The sequence below is a fragment of the Carassius carassius genome, chromosome 16 (genome assembly GCF_963082965.1).
Source record: "Carassius carassius chromosome 16, fCarCar2.1, whole genome shotgun sequence".
Taxonomy (NCBI): domain Eukaryota; kingdom Metazoa; phylum Chordata; class Actinopteri; order Cypriniformes; family Cyprinidae; genus Carassius; species Carassius carassius.
This window is the reverse complement of record NC_081770.1, coordinates 5675375-5697545: the sequence shown is the minus strand read 5'-3', so window position 1 is coordinate 5697545 and position 22171 is coordinate 5675375. Positions and strand designations below refer to the sequence as shown.

At 40.9% G+C, this 22171-nt stretch overlaps 2 protein-coding genes across 4 annotated transcripts; one reads left to right on the top strand and one right to left on the bottom strand.

Moving 5' to 3' along the window:
* Nucleotides 1–14530: 14530 nt before the first annotated feature.
* On the top strand, nucleotides 14531–19151 carry LOC132159523 (deoxyribonuclease gamma-like). Of its 3 annotated transcripts, XM_059569068.1 has the most exons (10): nucleotides 14534–14676; nucleotides 16129–16214; nucleotides 16389–16477; nucleotides 16557–16643; nucleotides 17616–17728; nucleotides 18004–18116; nucleotides 18329–18486; nucleotides 18568–18664; nucleotides 18813–18864; nucleotides 18959–19151. In XM_059569068.1, the coding sequence occupies exons 2-10, from the start codon at nucleotides 16134–16136 to the stop codon at nucleotides 18961–18963; spliced, it is 795 nt and encodes a 264-aa protein (XP_059425051.1). In that variant the 5' UTR covers nucleotides 14534–14676; nucleotides 16129–16133; the 3' UTR covers nucleotides 18964–19151. The 3 variants fall into 3 exon arrangements, with proteins under 3 accessions (XP_059425050.1, XP_059425051.1, XP_059425049.1); XM_059569067.1 differs by lacking the exon at nucleotides 18959–19151 and having other exon boundaries at nucleotides 14531–14676; nucleotides 16124–16214; nucleotides 18813–18950; XM_059569066.1 differs by lacking the exon at nucleotides 18959–19151 and having other exon boundaries at nucleotides 18813–18950.
* A 1341-nt stretch (nucleotides 19152–20492) lies between these two features.
* tma7 (translation machinery associated 7 homolog) lies at nucleotides 20493–22140 on the bottom strand. Its single transcript, XM_059569069.1, has 4 exons — nucleotides 22038–22140; nucleotides 21645–21700; nucleotides 20751–20838; nucleotides 20493–20656 (listed from the first exon to the last, which is right to left on the bottom strand). The coding sequence occupies exons 1-4, from the start codon at nucleotides 22051–22053 to the stop codon at nucleotides 20622–20624; spliced, it is 195 nt and encodes a 64-aa protein (XP_059425052.1). The 5' UTR covers nucleotides 22054–22140; the 3' UTR covers nucleotides 20493–20621.
* Between the last annotated feature and the right edge of the window lie 31 nt (nucleotides 22141–22171).

Sequence of the window (22171 nt, the reverse complement as noted above, 5' to 3'; positions counted from 1 at the left end):
ATGCCATTCTTCTAATGATGTAGCAAGTACATAGGGTGTTATGGGAAGTGTTCCCGGTTCCGGTTTACCTAATTAATGCAGCCTAAAAATCCTTTAACGGATTTGGAAAGCATATTAGTATGTTATGTGTAAGCCAGGTTAAAGAGATGGGTCTTTAATCTAGATTTAAACTTCAAGAGTGTGTCTGCCTCCCGAACAATGTTAGGCAGGTTATTCCAGAGTTTAGGCCCCAAATAGGAAAAGGATCTGCCGCCCACAGTTGATTTTGATATTCTAGGTATTATCAAATTGCCTGAGTTTTGAGAACGTAGCGGACGTAGAGGATTATAATGTAAATGGAGCTCATTCAAATACTGAGGTGCTAAACCATTCAGGGCTTTATAAGTAATAAGCAATATTTTAAAATCTATACAATGTTTGATAGGGAGCCAGAGCAGTGTTGACAGGACCAGGCTAATATGGTCATACTTCCTGGTTCTAGTAAGAACTCTTGCTGCTGCATTTTGGACTAGCTGTAGTTTGTTTACTAAGCGTGCAGAACAACCACCCAATAAAGCATTACAATAATCTAACCTTGAGGTCATAAATGCATGGATTAGCATTTGACATTGAGAGCATAGGCCGTAATTTAGATATATTTTTGAGATGGAAAAATGCAGTTTTACAAATGCTACAAACGTGGCTTTCTAAAGAAAGATTGCGATCAAATAGCACACCTAGGTTCCTAACTGATGACGAAGAATTGACAGAGTAACCATCAGGTCTTAGACAGTGTTCTAGGTTATTACAAGCAGAGTTTTTAGGTCCTATAATTAACATTAACTGTTTTAAAAGAAATTACTCGTCATCCAGTTTTTTATATCGACTATGTATATATTATTTTATATCCACTATGCATTCCATTAGTTTTTCAATTGGGTGTGTTTCACCGAGCTGCGAAGAAATATAGAGCTGAGTATCATCAGCATAACAGTGAAAGCTAACACCATGTTTCCTGATGATATCTCCCAAGGGTAACATATAAAGCGTGAAGAGTAGCGGCCCTAGTACTGAGCCTTGAGGTACTCCATACTGTACTTGTGATCGATATGATACATCTTCATTCACTGCTACGAACTGATTGCGGTCATGTAAGTATGATTTAAACCAAGCTAATGCACTTCCATTAATGCCAACAAAGTGTTCAAGTCTACGCAAAAGAATGTTGTGGTCAATTGTGTCAAACGCAGCACTAAGATCCAATAAAAATAATAGAGAGATACACCCACGATCAGATGATAAGAGCAGATCATTTGTAACTCTAAGGAGAGCAGTCTCAGTACTATGATACGGTCTAAATCCTGACTGGAAATCCTCACATATACCATTTTTCTCTAAGAAGGAATATAATTGTGTGGATACCACCTTTTCTAGTATCTTGGACAGAAAAGGGAGTTTCGAGATTGGTCTATAATTAACTAGTTCTTTGGGGTCAAGTTGTGTTTTTTTTATGAGAGGCTTATTAAAAGCCAGTTTGAAGGTTATGGGGACATATCCTAATGACAATGAGGAATTTATAATAGTCAGAAGAGGATCTATGACTTCTGGAAACACCTCTTTTAGCAGCTTAGATGGTATAGGGTCTAACATACAAGTTGTTGGTTTAGATGATTTAACAGGTTTATACAATTCTTCCTCTCCTAAAGTAGAGAATGAGTGGAACTGTTCCTCCGGGGGTCTATAGTGCACTGTCTGATGCAATACTGTAGCTGACGGCTGAATGGTTGCAATTTTATCTCTAATAGTATCGATTTTAGAAGTAAAGTAGTTCATAAAGTCATTACTGCTGTGGAGATGGGAAATGTCAACACTTGTTAAGGCTTTATTTTTCGTTAATTTAGCCACTGTATTGAATAAATACCTGGGGTTATGTTTGTTTTCTTCTAAAAGAGAAGAAAAGTAATCGGATCTAGCAGTTTTTAATGCTTTTCTGTAGGATAGGTTACTTTCCTGCCAAGCAATACGGAATACCTCTAGTTTTGTTTTCCTCCAGCTACACTCCATTTTTCGGGCTGCTCTCTTTAGGGTGCGAGTATGCTCATTATACCATGGTGTCAAACTGTTTTTCCTTAACCTTCCTTAAGCGTAAAGGAGCAACTGTATTTAAAGTGCTAGAAAAGAGAGAGTCCATAGTTTTTGTTAAATCATCAAGTTGTTCTGAGGTTTTGTATATGCTAAGGAATTTGGATACATCAGGAAGATAACTTAAAAAGCAGTCTTTTGTGGTAGAAGTGATGGTTCTACCATACTTGTAACAAGAAATAGAATTTACAATTTTGGCTATATGAAGTTTGCACAAAACTAAATAATGATCTGAGATATCATCACTTGGCTGCAAAATTTCAACACTATCAACATCAATTCCATGTGACAGTATTAAGTCTAGAGTATGATTTCGACAATGAGTAGGTCCTGAAACGTGTTGTCTAACCCCAATAGAGTTCAAAATGTCTATAAATGCTGATCCCAATGCGTCTTTTTCATTATCAACATGGATATTAAAATCACCAACTATTAAAACTTTATCTGCAGCCAGAACTAACTCGGATGTAAAATCACCAAACTCTTTAATAAGGTCTTATGCCCTGGTGGCCTGATTACAGTAGCCAGTACAAACATAACAGGGGATTTATCATAAACATTTGATTCTCTGGAAAATGTTATATGAAGCACAATTACTTCAAACGAGTTATACTTGAAGCCTGCCCTCTGAGAAATCATGAAAACTTTGTTATAACTTGAAGCAACACCTCCCCCTTTGCCTTTTAGACGCGGCTCATGTTTATAACAGTAATCTTGGGGGGTGGACTCATTTAAAATAATGTAATCATCAGGTTTTAGCCAGTGTAACTGTAACGTATGACAGAGACAGGATGTAAACGCAAGGCGTATTTATTGACAACCAGCACAATAGTCAGATATGTGAACAAGACCACAGGAAACACTGGCGGGCAGACACAAGGCTGAAGGAAAGGTGACGCAGGGACTTCGGTGGACAACAGGTGGTGGTGCTCGGTCCAGTGATAATCCCTTGAATCCCAGTGAGTAAGTGATCCTCATGACGGTGCTTGGTATTTCCAGTGCTGAGTGACGATCCAGGAACGAACGACGAAAACAGGAAGACTAGGCAGGAACTAAGGACACAGGAACAGGCACGGGAGCACACCGGGGTTCCGGGACCGGCGGATTAATAGGTGCCCAAAACATGGGTTTGATCTTAGATACATGGAAGGCGGGGTGAATTCTTCTGTATGTAGGAGGAAGTTTGAGGCGGACTGTCACCGGACTAATGATCTTGGTGACAGGAATTGGGCCAATAAATTTTGGGGCAAGCTTATTAGAGACGGAGCGGAGAGGAATATTCTTGGTAGAAAGCCACACTTTTTGACCGACGACGTATACGGGAGGCTTTGACCGGTGGCGATCGGCCTTGGCCTTGGTGCGCGCCCCCACTTGGTGAAGAGTCTCACAGGCTCTAGTCCAAGTGTGGTGACACCTCTGGACGAAGGCGTGAGTGGAGGGGACTGCGACTTCGGATTCCGCACTGGCAAAAACTGGTGGCTGGTAACCTAAACTACACTCAAACGGAGTAAGGCCCGTAGCTGACACTGGTAACGAGTTGTGGGCGTACTCCACCATAGAAAGTTGTTGGCTCCAAGAGGAAGGATTCTTGGAAACCAAACATCACAATACTCTCTCCAGATCTTGGTTGGCTCTCTCTGATTGACCATTGCTTTGGGGATGAAACCCCGGAGAGAGACTAACCGTCGCCCCCAATAATCTACAAAACTCTTGCCAAAATTTGGACACAAATTGGGGACCCCTGTCAGAGACCACGTCCATCGGGAGGCCATGTAAACGAAAGACGTGATCTATGACAGCAACCGCTGTCTCCTTGGCTGAAGGTAATTTGGGCAAGGCGATAAAATGAGCCACCTTCGAGAACCGGTCCACGACCGTCAAAACGACAGTCTTGCCCTGGGAGGGCAGGAGGGCGGTGACAAAATCTAGCGCGATGTGGGACCAGGGTCTCGAAGGGACTGACAGCGGTTGTAGTAACCCATCAGGGGGTCGGTTGGACGTCTTACCAGTGACACAAACCGAGCAAGCCAAAACAAAACTACAGATATCACGAGCCATTAACGGCCACCAGAATCGTTGCTTAACCAAAAAACTGGTACGATTAACTCCTGGATGACAAGCTATACTGGAGCAATGACCCCACTGAATGACTTCAGACCGATACTCCTCAGGCACAAATAACCGGTTCGGTGGGCAATCGGGCGGAGGTGTTACCCCTTCTAAGGCCTTCATGACCCTCGATTCGACCTCCCATCTGAGAGTGGAGACCACTAATGTCTCGGGTAATATACACTCGGGAATGGACGGGCGTTCGGAATGGTCAAAAATACGAGATAAAGAATCGGGTTCGATGTTTTTGGAACCCGGGCGGTACGAAAGAGAAAAGTCAAAACGACTGAAAAAAAGTGCCCACCAAGCCTGCCTAGAGTTGGGTCTTTTAGCAGTTCTAATGTATTCTAGGTTCTTGTGATCTGTAGCAGAAATGACTCGAACCAGACAAATTAAAGAGTCGATCAGGGCTGTGGTTGAAACACGAGCTGAATTCCTCAGTAAGGCAACAGGAAGTCATAAAACATTCTGTGCCACAAGTCCCAAGTAAGATAACCAACCAACCAAAGCTTTCACAGAACAGCTTTCAAAATTAACACCACTAGAACAATTATTGACAATTTCAATTCGGAGAAGAGATTTGTCAAATTTGTTGTTCGTAATTTAACTGCAACGCTGGACATCGCATGTAAACCCATGAGAGTTAAAACACTTCCATTGACTTCCCCCCACCTAACAGAACCAGACTGAAATTCCTAAGGGGGAAGGGGGCTTTGAACCTCTGGTCTCCACAGAAGAGAATGGCACATAAACTGTCTTTTGTACATATATATATGGACCAGAATGAACTCAAAAAGACTTCTAAATGAATCAGTCCATCGCTTAACTCCATATTCATTTATATGTAACCCAAACATTTGACTATCATGTTTTAATCACTTATTGTGTATGTCTTTTAATAACTATGGGATAACTTAAGGATTCATAATCATGTTTGGTATGTTTGTGATGGACACTGCTTGCTTTAAATAGGCCTGACAATCAAATATTTATCAAATGTATCATATTCGTGTTATAGGAATCATGTCCAAAATTATACCCTGCAAGAGCGGGAAAATTCGGACCACATGCTTGGTAAGATAAACACATGATTTATGATACCCCCGAGCCAAGACTATATCTGATTGGTCAAGACAACTTTTGAGGTGTGGCCAACAGGCCAGTTTAAATACCTAGGACACCATAAAATATTGCTTTTTAGTTGTTAGCTTTGCTTCTGCTATTAGTCATGTCTGCTTTTAGCTTTTAGCTTGGCTTCTTAGCTTTAGCTTTTAGCCATGCTGTTTGTCATCACTGTTCTTTGAGCGCGGTTGCAGAGTGCTTCAGCCTGCACGCCTGCTGCTACTTAGCCACGATGAGAAGGAACACCACCTATAGTCTCGCCAAACTTTACTTCTTTTCTTTTCCGTTTGAGAGTTTCGTGTTCTGAGTTAAGTTTTGGAACGCAGCCTGACCTCGTCTGTACGTTCAACTTCAGCACACAACTCTGCACCTTCAGCCCACAACCAACCAGGGCTCCCCAAGACCAAGACGTCACTTCAACGACTACTGAACTTCCAGCCAATCAGTGACAACAAAGCGACACCTTCAGGCAATGTACCTTCAGACATTTGTGCTGGTGTATCTAATATAATTTTAACCTCATTGAGGAACTCAATGCGAGGGTTCATTAAGTGATTGATGGTTGATGTTTATGCAACTTAACGTATTGCTGTAAACTTGGGATTCCATATTTCCATTCTCTTAAACTCATCCTTCCCTAACTTTCGATCTTCCTGCAACTTGTGTGAATGTGTGAGTGCGTGCGTTTATGTGTTAGATTAGTTTATATGTCTTAGATTTATCTAATAAAGCCTTATTCATATTGAAAAGAGAAGTATCTTGTGTTTTGTGCTTACAAGTTAATGTCTTAAACTGCCGATCTTGTTACTGAGCTAATTGATAGTGTTTTCACTATACTTTGGATATTAATATCCAGCGCAGGTTTGATGTTAAACGGCTCGTTCAGTGAATCGCAGGGTGTCTCATTGATCAGCCGTGAAACAGCGATTCTGTTCAAATTCCCTTTAAAATCTTAAATGATTCCCTTTGAGCTAAATTGACCTGTTTCCTTTACAGATCGGTCCAAAGATAAAAGGTACCCCTGACCCTTCTAACCAGTGCCGCCATTCCTCCAGTGCTAACTTGACTGCCAACAACTCTCTGTAACCAATGTCATAATTACGTTCGGCAGGTGATAAACGATGAGAAAAAAATGCGCAAGGGTGAACCTTATCGTCTGTGGCAGAACGTTGGGAAAGAACTGCTCTACCCCCACCTCTGACGCGTCGACCTCCACCACGAACTGACGTGATGGATCAGGGGCAACGAGGATGGGAGCAGAAACGAAGCGGCTCTTAAGTTTGGCAAATACAGCCTCCGCTGTATTGGACCACCTGAACGTCGTTCTGGGGGAGGTCAAGGCGGTCAGAGGAGCGACTAGTTGGCTGAAGTTACGAATAAAACGTCGATAAAAATTGGCGAATCCCAGAAACCTCTGTAGGGCCTTACGGGAATCTGGACTTGGCCAATCTATCACAGCCTTAATCTTGTCAGGATCCATACGCACTCCCCCCCTAAAAAATTGACGGACTGTGCATGAAAAACACATTTCTCCGCCTTGACAAAAAGCCCATTCTCTAGCAACCTCTGAAGCACTCGTCTGACGTGCTGAACGTGTTCCTGGGGAGAAGAGGAAAAGATCAATATGTCATCCAGGTAAACATATATGAATTGATCAACCATATGTCTCAGCACGTCATTGACGAGTGCTTGGAAGACCGCGGGTAACCAAGTATTCAAAGTGCCCTCTGGGGGTATTAAATGCGGTCTTCCATTCATCTCCCTTCCTTATGCGAACCAATGATAAGCGTTACGTAAATCCAATTTTGTGAAGATGGATGCTCCCTGCAATCGTTCGAAAGCTGAAGACATCAACGGCAAAGGATAATTATTCTTTACCGTGATGTTGTTCAACCCTCGATAATCAATGCACGGTCGCAGTGACCCATCCTTCTTCCCCACAAAAAAGAACCCCGCCCCCGCTGGAGATGAGGAAGGTCTAATGAATTTGGATGCTAGAGAATCAGAAATATATTTCTCCATAGCCTCCCTCCGTGGAACAGAAAGTGAATATAACTTGCCCTTAGGCGGAGACCCACCTGGTACTAAGTCTATGGCACAGTCATAGGGACGATGTGGAGGAAGAGAAGCAGCACGAGACTTACTGAACACTTCTCTCAGGTCCTGGTACTCTTGGGGCACGTTAGATAAATTCACCACCTCCTCCTGGAAAACAGACACAGGTACAGATGAACACGAAGACACCAGACATGACTCATGACACTTATTACTCCACATAGAAATAGAATTGTGCCCCCAATCGACTCTGGGATTGTGTTGTGTGAACCAAGGATGACCAAGTACGATGGGTGCCAGAGGTGAGTTTATGAGGAGGAATGTTATTGTCTCAGTGTGGTTGCCAGACGTGATGAGAGTGATGGGTTCAGTGGCATGTGTAATGTTGGAAAGCTGTTGTCCATTGAGAGCATTGACAACGATCTTGTATGTGAGGGGGGTGGTAGAAATGTGGAGATGGTGAGCCAGTTCTAAATCCATAAAATTACCTTCTGCCCCTGAATCCAATAAGGCCTGGGTGTCATGTGTGTTGGTTGCCCACCTTAGTCTTACCGGAAGGAGAGTAGATGATGATGGTGAGGATGAGGTCTTCTCGGTGGAGATCCCGCCCGATAGTAGCCTCATAGTTACTACCGGGCTTGGTCTTTTAACGGGCATGAGTGGATGAAGTGGCCCGCCCTCCCGCAGTAAAGGCACAGTCCGTGGGATCTCCGCCGATCCTTCTCCTCCCGGGAAAGCCGAGCTTTACCCACCTGCATGGGTTCCGGATCGTAAGAGGGACTGACCGTGTCCAGGAATTCTGAGCGTCTGGTCTCCATGCCGCGAGCTGGATGGTCCTGTTGGAAACGGCCCATTCTGCTCAGCCGAGCATCTACTCGAAGTGCTGATTCGATAAGTCCATTGAGACTAGTGGGAAGGTCCAGCATGTAAATTTCCCTCTGAATACGGTCAGCCAACCCATGCAGGAATCTGTCCCACTGCGCCTCCTCGTTCCATCGGCACTCTGCAGCCAGGGTGCGGAACTGGATGGAATAATCCGACACCGAACCGTGACCTTGGCGGAGATCGGCGAGTAGTCTGGCCGCCTCCCTACCCGCCACCGCCCGATCGAAAACCCTCCTCATCTCCTCGGACAGTGCCTGGAACGAGGCGCAGCATGGGTCTTGATTCTCTTTCTCTTGGTTGAACGTCTGAGGCTGTAATGCAAAGTGCATAGAACATCGGGTCAGAAAGGCTCTGCAAAACTCTGGTTCACCTGAATAACCTTCGGGTGTCGGCAGTCTCGGTTCTCGCCGCAGCTGCGGCTCTGGAAGAGGGGGTGGAGTCGGCGGTGTGGGTGGCGCAGTGGAGACTCGTAGCTGTTGTATCTGCTGGGTGAGCTCGGACACCTGCGTCACAAGCGCTTGGACCACCCTCCATGTGAGTGAGATGTTCTCCTCCTGGGTGTCCATTCTAGCGATACTTCGAGCCGCAAACTTGTCCCACGTGGAAGCGCCTGCTACATCCATAATGGTCAGATCGTTCTGTAACGTATGACAGAGACAGGATGTAAACGCAAGGCGTATTTATTGACAAACAGCACAATAGTCAGATATGTGAACAAGATCACAGGAAACACTGGCGGGCGGACACAAGGCTGAAGGAAAGGTGACGCAGGGACTTTGGTGGACAACAGGTGGTGGTGCTCGGTCCAGTGATAATCCCTTGAATCCCGGTGAGTAAGTGATCCTCATGACGGTGCTTGGTATTTCCAGTGCTGAGTGACGATCCAGGAACGAACGACGAAAACAGGAAGACTAGGCAGGAACTAAGGACACAGGAACAGGCACGGGGGCACACCGGGGAGAAACAACGATCTGACAACATGAAACACAAGTTACTGAACTTATATAGGGAACAAACAACTCAAACCAGCTGGCGCTGCTGATCATCGCTGATCAGTGACCACGCCCACAGACATACACACAACAGCACGCTAGACGAAAGAGAGAGAGTGAATTCATGAACCGTGACAGTAACGATTCACTCGTTTTGTCGATGCATCGATTACAAACCCTGACGAATCTGGCGCGTTTTCTCTCAGAATCATCATTCGCTGATGGAGAGGAAACGTTAAATCGCTACTATAGCATTTAATTTTGTGAAAATGAGAAAAAGAAGTTTTCACACTGAATGAGAAGTGATCTCTCTCTCATAGACGTGCCAGGCTTTATCTGCAGCTAAACTGAATAAAAGCAGAATGAACTGATGAAACATGAAGAAAAAATACAATAAATAAATACAATTTACGAATGATGCTGTGCTAATTGACATCATTTATTATAATACAAAAGCTATAAAGTATATTTTCTACCTTATTCTTTGCAGAAATAAAAAAAAATAGCTAAGTAAATTTAGTAGCCTATATAAAACAATTATAAAATTGCCATTAGGAAAAAACATTGATTACTAATTATTATTGTCGAGCAATGTATTTGATTTCTTACAGCAAATTAAAAGAGTATTAAAGCTGACTTCTGCTGATAAAACTGCAAACTTTTTTCTAGAGTTAACTGCATCTCCGACTCCGGTTCTTGGGTCGTATCTGTAAACTCCCTTACACTATCAAAACCTGAATAAACCGTTTCCAGACATTATTCATAATCCAAGGGTGGTGTTAGCACAGTGGTGGATAAGACACACGTCTTTGATGTGAGAGACCCGGGTTCGAATCCACTTGTGAGACACCAATGTGTCCCTGAGCAAGACACTCAACCAACCCCTAGTTGCTCCAGAGGCGTGCAACCTCTGACATATATAGCAATTTTAAGTCGCTTTGGATAAAAGCGTCAGCTAAATGAATAAATGTAAATGATGGCGCCCATCGTGGCAGACGTCTCTGTGCACTCCTCCTGCAGTCGTCGTTTATTTATGTTTATTTACGTTTGTTCAGTCTTTTTTCGACACTTAAACGTACTAGTTTCAACGGCAATAATCACATATGACAGAGAAACTTTATTGGAAATCGGGAAGCAACCTCATGAGCCCACTTTTAATTTGTCGGATCTGGACTACCTGCTGAATCCGAGCTCAAACCAGCGGGGCCTACCAACACCGGAGTTGGGTGAACAGCGCAGCCGACGGAAGGAGCAACTCAAGCGGCGACGAGGGAAGAGAGGTGGACTACATGCTAGGCTAAAGGCTAGAACTAGCCGACCACCTCTGCCTAGCCTTCTGCTTGCGAATGTCCGATCCCTCGAAAACAAGATGGATGAGCTCAGAACCAGGATTATATCACAGAGAGAGATTAAAGACTGTTGTGCACTAATCCTCACCGAAACCTGGCTATCGGAACATATACCGGATGACGCGGTACAGCTACAAACACACACCATCCACCGCGGGGATCGCACAGCGGCATCAGGAAAACACAAAGGTGGGGGAATATGCGTTTATGTCAATAACCAATGGTGCTCAGACGTGCAGATTGTTAGCAAACACTGCTCGAGTGATGCAGAGCTATTATTGTTAAAATGCAGACCCTTCTATCTACCAAGGGAGTTCACCGCTGTATTTCTCCTGGGTGTTTACATCCCTCCGCACGCGAATCCTGCACTAGCGCTTGGGACTCTGTATGACATTATTAACACACAAGAAAACACACACCCTGACGCAGTGTTTATCGTTGCGGGCGATTTTAACCACTGTAATTTACGGACTGTGATGCCAGCCTACCACCAGCACGTTGATCTCCCCACGAGAGAGAAAAACACACTCGACCAGGTGTACAGTAACGTGAAGGGGGCATACAAAGCTGCACCCCGCCCCCACTTCGGACAGTCCGATCACATCTCAGTGTTTCTTTACCCAGCATACAGACAGCTTCTCAAGCAAGCCCCCATTATAAGGAAAACAGTACAAATGTGGACTGAGGAATCTGATCAGGTGCTTCAAGACTGCTTTGAATGTACCGAATGGGATGTGTTCAAGACAGCTGCTAGGTCCAATGACTGTACTATCGATTTGGACGAATACACTTCAGTGGTTACTAGCTATATTAGCATCTGCATTGATAACATTGTGCCACGTAAACAAATACAGAAATATCCCAACCAGAAACCATGGATAAACTGTGAGGTACGATCCATGCTGCATGCACGCTCCAAGGCATTTGTCTCAGGTAATGCCAGTGACTATAAGAAAGCGAGGTATGACCTACGAAGAGCCATAAAGGATGCCAAACGACAATATAGATTGAAATTAGAGGGTCACTACACCACTGCGGATACCCAACACATGTGGCAGGGATTGGAAAGCATCACTGGCTACAAAGGCAGAAGTGGGGTAAAGATCACGGACAGTCACTTTACATCAGACAAGTTTAATGAATTCTATGCCCGCTTTGAGGCCCTAAACACAGAACCACTGGAGAGAGAGTTGGTCAGAGGAAGTACTCTGAACCCACCATTTACAGTCACATCTGCAGATGTGATAAAGACTCTGAGAAAAATAAACCCCCGAAAGGCAGCTGGCCCGGACAACATCCCCGGACGAGCACTTAAAACCTGTGCATGGATGCTAGCAGATGTCTTTGCGGACATATTCAACCTCTCGCTTTCACAAACCTCAATCCCCACCTGCCTTAAGACAACCACTATCATACCGGTGCCAAAAAAGGGTAAAGTAACCTGTCTTAATGACTATCGGCCCATTGCATTGACTCCGATAGTCATGAAATGTTTTGAGAGAATTGTCATGAGCTATATCTAGACCATTGTTCCAGACACGCTGGACCCCTACCAGTTTGCTTACAGACCGAACAGGTCTATAGAGGACGCCGTCAATGCGACAATACACACAGCCCTCACACACCTAGAGAGCAGGGACAGCTTTGTTCGACTGCTGTTCATTGATTTCAGTTCAGCGTTTAATACAGTGATACCATCCAAGCTCATCGAAAAGCTCTCCATCCTCGGTGTGCCACCAATCCTATGTAACTGGGTTCTGAGTTTTCTAACAAACAGACCACAGTCTGTTAAATTGGGCAACCACACATCCAGGATTATAACTGTAAACACAGGAACTCCACAGGGTTGTGTCTTGAGTCCCATGCTTTATACGCTATATACCCATGACTGTGTGACCTCACAGACTAACACCAGTATTATCAAATTTGCTGACGACACCACAGTCATTGGACTGATATCTGGGGGTGATGAGTCAGCATACAGAAGGGAGGTGGCTGGCCTTGTGAAGTGGTGTGAGGATAATAATCTCACCTTAAATGTTAGTAAAACAAAAGAGATGATCGTTGATCCACGGAGGAAGAGGAAGCAGCATCCATCACTGCATATCGGAGGGACTGTAGTGGAGAAAGTGAGCGCATTTAAATTTCTCGGTGTTCACATATCTGAGGATCTCTCCTGGACTCTTAACATCACACATCTGGTGAGGAAATCACGACAGCGGCTGTATTTCCTGAGAAGGCTCAGGAAATTTGGCATGCCAGGCAAAATCCTCAACAGCTTCTACAGATGTACAATAGAGAGCATCCTCACAAGCTCTATCACAGTCTGGTTCGGCAGTTGTACAGCATGGGACCGTAAGGCTCTGCAACAGGTGGTGAGAGCAGCCAAAACCATCACTGGAACAACTTTAACAACGCTGGAGAAGATCTACCAGATCAGGGTCAACAGGAGGGCAGTTAACATCATTAAGGACAGTAGTCACCCACAGCATAACCTATTCACACTTCTACCATCTGGAAGACGCTACAGAAGTGTGAAAGCGAGGACGACAAGACTAAAAGACAGTTTTTACCCACAGGCCATCAGGCTTGTGAATGTTTCTTACCCTCTGCCCCTCCCCCCAACACTGCAGATTGCCCTTTAATCCTGGGAGGTGCAATGAATGATCCATCATGTCCTTACCACACACACACACACACACACACACACACACACACACGCGTGCGCACATATATACAGGGACATAAAAGCGAACAATTACTGTCAACTTACCTCTGCATACTTTGCACTGATTCTGCATGTTTACATGGCATATATGATGTTGTCTTTTTTGGTGTCACTTGCTATTTAGGGTGTTTGATTTAATTTTAATTTAATTGATAATTGATGTTTAATGTTGCTAGGAGGAGGTGCAGAATAAGAATTTCATTGCACTGTGTGACGACATTTTCCTGTGCATATGACAATAAAGATTTGAAAATTTGAAATGTTATTCCTAGAATCCAATATTTTGATGGCAATCTACTGGATTTAACAAATGTACAGAGAGAAGATCTGCAAAAAGGTAAACATATAAACCTGAATTGGACTTTGATTCCCCAGAAGGCAAAATTCGGCAGCAATCTATTTAAATAATTTCAGTCATGTGCTATACATAATTGTGTTATACATCTATCTATCTATCTATCTATCTATCTATCTATCTATCTATCTATCTATCTATCTATCTATCTATCTATCTATCTATCGAAACCTGAATGTACATTTCCCGCTATTTTTCTGACATGATGTTTTGTTGTTGTTTAAATTCCTCGAATCCTCTGAACCTGTTGTAGCTGTGATGTTGTTTTTGGCTCACTGGGCATAACTGTATTCATATTTCACTGCATTTCAAGCGGAAAAAGCAACAACACAGCTGGATTGTCTGAACATGAAATCCTTCTCAACGAGCGTTAGGACCACAGAAAGGACCTAATATAACATCTATGTAGAGAAATATTTAACCTTGTGTTATAATTGAACCAATAGCCACTTTAACTAATGTCCAGGACAATGTCTCCTTTATCTTCTACCTTCAAATGCAATTGTAATTTAGTTTCTATGTATTTAAAAAAAAAAATAAGCACACTGCATACTTAAGGCAGCAACTTCCTGTTACTCCTGACTGTTGCTCTTTCTCTTTTTTCTAATTTTACAGGTTTATTTGGCGCTCATACAACTGAAATGTCTCATTCTGTCCATCCAGGCCATTATTTCTCCACCTTTCAGTGCAACTTTAAATGCATTGTGGCTGTAATGAGGATGGTTGTATTGTCTGAACTCACCTGTACGCTCCAGCAATCCACTTCCGAGTCAATGTTTGCCCAGAGGGAGGAACTCTTGCTGTTTGGAGGGATGTCCAAGTTGGGGCTGGACCAAATCACTCGACAGGTTCCTGCGTCTAGCCAATCAGGTTACAGGTGTCTAGTATAAGTAATGCAGCTGAATTGAGGAATCTCTACAGTCTGTGTTTTCTTCAGTGTATCTTTGGACCACTGCTTGGGTAAGTTACATTTAGTTCTTGTAGTATTTCAGTCTTAATTTGTACCATTTTTCTAAAAATTCAATAAATAGTTTCAAGGATCCAATGTAATCTCAGCAGGTGATCATCTCAGCAGTCTAAATATATTTAAATTCAAAATAAATATTTGTGGTAAGTTAATTTTTGTTCTTTGACTCTTTAAATTTGTATTTTTTAAATAGCTTTATAAGTGTCCAGACAGTGTCTGATGAGAAGGTTCTAGTGTTTTTTATATTCCTACCAGTTTACATGGAAAACTATAAAAAAACGGAAAAAACAACAAAAAAGCGCGTGCGCGCACACACTCACGCACACATACTGTAAATCATGTAAATGAAGCCCCTAAACTTGTCTCTGCATGTTTGGTGTTGAATGGATGGAATGTGAAAACACTTTGTAAGTTCATGACTTTGGATTTAAACTTCAGCCATTCTCACATATAGATCATGTTGCAAGTTGCTGGGGTATATTTGTAGCAAAAAAACAAAAACAAAAACATTGTATTGGTCAAAATTATAGATTTTTCTTTCATGCCAAGAATCATTAAGATATTAAGTAAAGATCATGTTTTATGAAGATATTTTGAACATTTTATACCTTAAATATATCAAAACTTAATTACTGATTAGTAAAGTGCATCGCTAAGAATTCATTTGGACAATTTAAAGACAATTTTCTTAGTATTTTTGCACCTTCAGATTTCAGATTTTCAAATAGTTGTGTCTCGGTCAAATATTGTCCAATCCTAACAAACAATACATCAACGGAAAGCTTAATTATTCATTTTTCAAAAATGTACACTTAAGACTGGTTTTGTGGTCCAGTGTTACAAATTAGGTTTCAGGTGGTGGTGTCATGTTCACAACAGATGTCGTCCATATGTGTCTTGAATGTATGGGCGATTTTGCTGCTTTGATGTGCACTTAGCAATGTCTGAGCTCTGGAACTAATTTCTGCCGCATTCAGAGAAACCCCCTGGGCATAAAGACCCCCTGCACCAATTATTGGCCCGACACCAAAAGTAGTTTAGTAGTCGATTTCCTTGTCTGCTAAAGAAAATTACACTTTTTGCAATTATACAACAAGAAACATTTTAATTAAGTTGTTGTTTGACCATTTCAAGAAGAGATTATCGTGTCTGCTGATCTCAAACCAGTAGTAAAAACTGAAACAGTTTCTTCCACTTGTAATGGCTTAAAAAAGATTCTGGTGATAGCAACAGCTTTCTAAAAAAAAAAAAGAAGAAAGAGTGTGTTTCACTTTATATTGCATGAAAAAGTCATTCATCAATGTATAAACGTCATAAATGCAATAGCCATGGCCTGAAATGAGCTCTACTGTTTGTCATTCAATGTAGTTAGTTTGCATTTCTATTCTACAGAAAGTGTCATTATTCAACTTCTAATTTGGTTTCTTTCATTTCATGAAGAATAGGCATCATGAAGGTCGCCTCTTTTAACATCCAGAGATTTGGGAAATCAAAACTCTCCGATCCGTTTGTGCTGAAAACACTGATCAAGGTAAGGCCTGGCCACACCTAAAGTCCAGAGTCATGAGAAATACACACGAAAACATCACATTCGACATCTTTAATGAGTGTGTTTCATGAGATTTACCTTGACGTCTGGTAATCCCTCACGGTACGTTGACAATGAGGCTAAATGGTTTGTTTTTATGTTGCTCCCTTTCTTCAGATTGTGTCACGCTATGACATCATTCTTATTCTCGAGGTGGTGGATGCTAGTGGAGATGCAGTGGATAATTTTCTCAAAGAGCTGAATAAGTGAGTCAAACAGGTTTTTTAGTTGAAAATCCCTGTTATTAGATAAAAGTAGTAACCACGGCTGACTGCTCATCCACAGGTTCAACAAGACACACCGTTACACACTGGAGATAAGCACACGCCTGGGAAGAGACAATTACAAAGAACAGTTCATGTTCCTCTACAGGTAACTGCCTAATTTTGAACATGCATTCAACTTTTAATTGGAATGGAAGCCATATTTAATTTTATAAAGGGTTCAGCAAACATAGAACATACCATTAATGTTTCCATCTGGTTCCTGTTTGGTTATTTTTGGGAGACCAAATAAGAATGTTCCCTGTAGATAATTTTTGTAACCAGAAACGAACTTAAAGAGAACCTATGGAGAACGTTCCCTATTTGGAGATTAACCTTCCTAGAATGTTGTTGGGATGTTTCTAAGGGAACCTATAGAGAACAATACCTAATGATATTTACTTGTCGGTGGCGCTAATTCTGAATTTAAAAACTTGCCCTGCCCATTCACTTTGACATCCTCTCTGTGTGTCGTTTTCATCGTCTAGACACAACAACTATATAAAAATAAAACAGGCCGTTTAGTTCTAAAGATCAGACAGAGGGTGATAAAAGGTCATAAAAACAAATGTATAAAACGAAGAGTTCCGGTCCTTGATTCTGATTGGTTGAGCCGTGTTCCAAGCTGTTGTAAATTACACTACAAACACACACGTTTGTTTACTTCTGTGTGTTGCTCGGCACCCACACTGTTGGAACCACGAATGTTTCTGAGGAACACATTCTTTTGTGGAAGAATACTGTTTTTATTAATATCATTACACATTATTTGCTCTGTTTTATTCTGTGAAACCTTACTACGTTTATGGATAAAGCAATTTATACGTTTTATAAAAGCAATAACCCCAGTGAAGCCGTGGTTTACAGTGAATTTATAACAGGTGGGTTTTAGCCTTACAACACCTCTTAGCTGTTATAAATTCACTTTAAACCATGGTTTCTTGGGACTTATTACTTTAAGATTGTATTAGCACACAAATTTGAAAAAGTGGACCTTAGGGTGGAAATTAAAATATAAATATTTAAAGACTATCAGTTTTATTTATTGTACTAAACTACAATGTCTGTTTTCAATATGAAGGGATGACTTGGTGGATTTGGTTGGGTCTTACCAATATGAAGACAATCAGCCTGGAGATGAAGATGCTTTCTCCAGAGAACCGTATATTCTGCGATTCAAATGTCATAATACAGGTGAATGCAGCATATTACATGGGTGCAACAGTCTCGTGATATTAATGCACAGTGTAATTTTACTGGCCGTGACTATGAGCTTAGGCTATAAGGAAATATTTTTGTCTTTGGTTCCTTGTGATAACTTAATCCCCAGTTCATGCAATTGACAGCTAAAACCAAATTACACATAAATGTCACTGGCTAATTTATCATTTAATCTCTGGGTTGGGCTGTGGTAAACGCTGTGTGTGGAGATCAGTTATTGTAATCAATAATCTTGTTCATGTCTCAAGTGTTGGAAGATTTGGTGCTGATGCCCATCCACACCAAGCCTGACGATTCAGTGAAGGAGCTGGACGAACTTTACGACGTGTTTCAGGAAGTCAAGAGGAAATGGAAGACCGATGTAAAACATTACGCACAACTACAAGACTTTTATGACAATCATCCATTAGTTGAGACAGGAATTGTTATTTGAAATACATGAGGATGAGTTCATTTAAAAAAAAACTTTCATTATGTATAATGAGGGACCATGCGTTATTGCATTTATAATCAGCATATATTTTGTAATAAAAAAAATGGTTTAAAAACAAAAACATGTGCATATCCATACAGAACATCATGATTTTGGGGGACTTCAATGCAGACGGCAGTTACGTGTCTAATAAAAAAATGAAAACAATCCGCATCAGGACAGATGAGAACTTTCATTGGCTGATCTCAGATGACGAGGACACCACAACCAGCACCAAAAATGACAACACTTATGACCGGTTATTAATAACTCTATGACAAAAAGAATAATCAAATATGATTTGACATCATTCTCATTAATATGACGTGTTTATGCACAGGATTGTGGTGTATGGAGACGATATGTATGATGCTGTTGTTCCAAACTCTGCAAAACCATTCAACTTCCAGAAGGCCTACAAACTGACGGATGAGGAGGTAAATGAGAATCATTTTACATTTGAACTGATATTTAATTACACTTACCATAAAGACATGGGTTGTTACTGTACATTTAGTTTACAGTATGAAATGAGTTTACAAATGAGTTTAGTATTTAAAAAAACACATCTTAATGTCTTAACAGGCGCTGAAAGTGAGTGACCACTATCCAGTGGAGGTGGAACTGAAGAGAAAACGTAAGCAGCTTAAACATAAGACACATGAACAGCAGCACAGTGATTGAAAACAGATGACGGAGAGAAACAATAACATACTATTTTTTCTGTTTAGGTTAAATGGAAATGCTTAACTTGACATCATATGGACATGAAAACTATGACTCTGGAGATCTGTATATAAAGACAGATAAGCTATTATGAACACTTCTGGTCATGCTTACATGTTGAAATGCTTGGATATTTTAGTTGTTTAGAATGTTACATGATTGTTTCACACTCAAAGACATAAAACATCTGAAATCGGACTCAGTCATTGCAAACTTTCTTTACAAGTGTTTTAATTATTGTTTACAATAATCCTGTGGACCCAAATCATAAGATGGTTTGAACGGCAAGAAAATATACATCTCTTTCCAGACTTCTTCATTCCATCTCCTTACATGTAAGAAAAAAAAAAAAAAGTGGCTCTGGCCCCCCTTGAAATTTGGCTGGCCAACCCACAGAACCTAATTTTACCAAGTAAGACATGTTCCTGGGACAACATCTTTGTTGACCCTGGTACAACATTGTGATTAATCAATCAGATTTGAAGAACAAGTTTATAGATTTTGTGAAGTTTATGCTTACAATCACTGTTTGGTGCTTGTACATCAGTGTCATTCATCTATCATTTCCTCTGATTTTAAGGATCACTCATGGTTAAGGTTAGGTTTAGGTGTAGGGATATGGACAAGACTACGTTTTTGGAGTAAAATGTTGTTCCAGTATCAAACAAAAAATATTAACCTACAAACACATCCAACTCAGCAAAATCAGGACGTGCAGCCAACCCACCAGATGTCTTGCTATAGGCTTTTTTTTAGTAAATTTCTAACTGTATCTGCTCATGGCAGTTCCTAATATGTGCTTTCTTCTCTTTATACTTACTTATAGGCGGTTTCTATAGCATGATGTATAACAAATCTCTACACTCACACTTTGTATTTTGTTGTTTTTGTAAATAGTTATGCAATTAAACCAGGTTCCAGAAATAATCACTGCGGGTTCTTTTGAAATAAGTGAGGGTGCTCTTGTCTTAACGCACATTTTCACAAACATTGTCCCGTCTATTGCTATAGTTATCACACTGACTTTAATATACTGATCCATACAGAACATTATGACTTTGGGGTTCTTTATAATGTAGATGGCACACGTGTCTAAGAAAGACAAGATAAACATCAGAATATGCGAGAGAAACTTCCATCGGTTGATCAACGACGAAGGATTGCGTGGACATTGCACAGTCAGCAACAACAATGAACATATCGATGATCAGTAAATAATTACACTGCACAAACTGAGAATTAGAGACCACTATCCAGTACAAGTGGAACTGAAGAAAAAACTTTAAGCTTAAAGTTAACAATATGACATTAACAGCAGCTCAATGTCTAATACTACAGAACAAAAACATCCGATTTTTTTTAGTCTGAACAAAGATGATATTGTGAGATGGAGCATTTGTGGACAAGAAAAGTGTGGCTGCAGAGATCAGAAGCTTGTAGAAACACTTCTGTGATTGTTTACATGAGACTGAAGTTTACTTAAAATGTTTGGATATTGTACATGGATATTGTAGACATTAAACAACTGAAAATGAAATGCACAGTCATTACAAACTTTATTCCTTTACAAGAGAAATATAAACAAAAATAATTCATTTTAGTCGCCACTTTGGACCCAAATCATGAGTCTGTGGTTTAAACGGCAAGTAGATATACACAGAAACACAATCATTTCTTCCCAGACTTCTTGATTCCTCCTCCAGCTATGGAAAGAAAACAAAACAAAAATTGATTGTCGACAAGAGAAAAACTCAAAACCATACAGAAAGATTTCTGGAGGCTTTATGTGTCTCTTACTCAAAGGTCCTTTCCCAGAAGCCTTGGCTTTCAACTGTTCCATTGCTTTCTGCTCCTCTTTCTGTTTCTGTTTGAAAGCCATGTCCTCCTGTAGGGACGATTAAACCGGTGAAGAAACAGTGCAAAACATTTCAAATGTCCCCTAGTCATTGCTTCACTCTCAGCAGCTCATCGGTCCACAAACCGTGATCTCAGTGTTTACGTAGAAACTAGGGGTGTAACGATTCACTCGTTTTGTCGGTGCATCGATTACAAACCCTGACGAATCTGGAGTGTTTTCTTTCAGAATCATCATTTGCTGATGGAGAGGAAAAGTTAAATCGCTTCTATAGCATTTTATTCTGTGAAAATGAGATGAAGTTTTCACACTGAACGAGAAGTGATCTCTCTCTCTCATAGACGTGCCAGGCTTTATCTGCAGCTAAACTGAATAAAAGCAGAATAAACTGATGAAACATGAAGAAAAATAAATAAAATTTATGAATGATGCTGTGATTTTGAAATATAATTTATTATTAAATGTTAGCTTATATATAATACTTTTAAAGCTATTTTTTTAAATCTTGGCATAACTGACATACATTTTTACGTATGCCATGTTATGCTATAGCATCATTACACTAGCATCTAACAATAGACAATTTCTTCCCCCCTAACCTATAACCATAAAGGCTGGTGTAGTTTGCCCCCTGACTAAACATTTAAAAGATTAAAGGGAAACATTTAAATAATCCTGTCAATACACTTAAAGAATGCAGAATCGAATCGTTATAATCGAATCTAATTTAATCGTGAATCGTTCTAAATTAGCAAAAATCTTTCTTGAATCGAATCAAATCGCTAGCTACGCAAAGATTCACAGCCCTAGTAGAAACACCAGAAAGCTGAACTTACATCGTCCATCTCCTTCGACTGCTTCTTGGGAGCCTTGAGGGGTTTCTTTTTACCTCCTGCAAAAATACGTATTTGAGTACCATTATAACATCAATAGATTAATAAAAATTATACATTTGACAAAAAAAATACAGTTAATAATGGATTTAAAATAGATTTTCATTATAACAATAAAAAGAGAAACCAAACACCGAGCAAACTCATTGATTAAAATGTGGAGTCTTAACGCGGCTAACGTTAATCCTGATAGCATCGTGAATATAAAGATTAGAAAATCTACACGTTTACAATCTATAAAGAGCCGAGAAAACCATCGGAACTTCTTGTTTGTAACTCATACAAGTTTCTACACGATTAAACGGTCATGTTTAGCGTTTGTGTTTTAATTTTTACCGTCTCTTCCAGACATGATGCTCAGATTGTTTAGCTAATGCGTTTTTCCGCGCTGTCAGGACCTCAGCTGTTACCCGGATGTAGTGTTGCCGTCAAGTGCCTGATTGGTTTTGGCGAATCGGTTCGTTTGGACG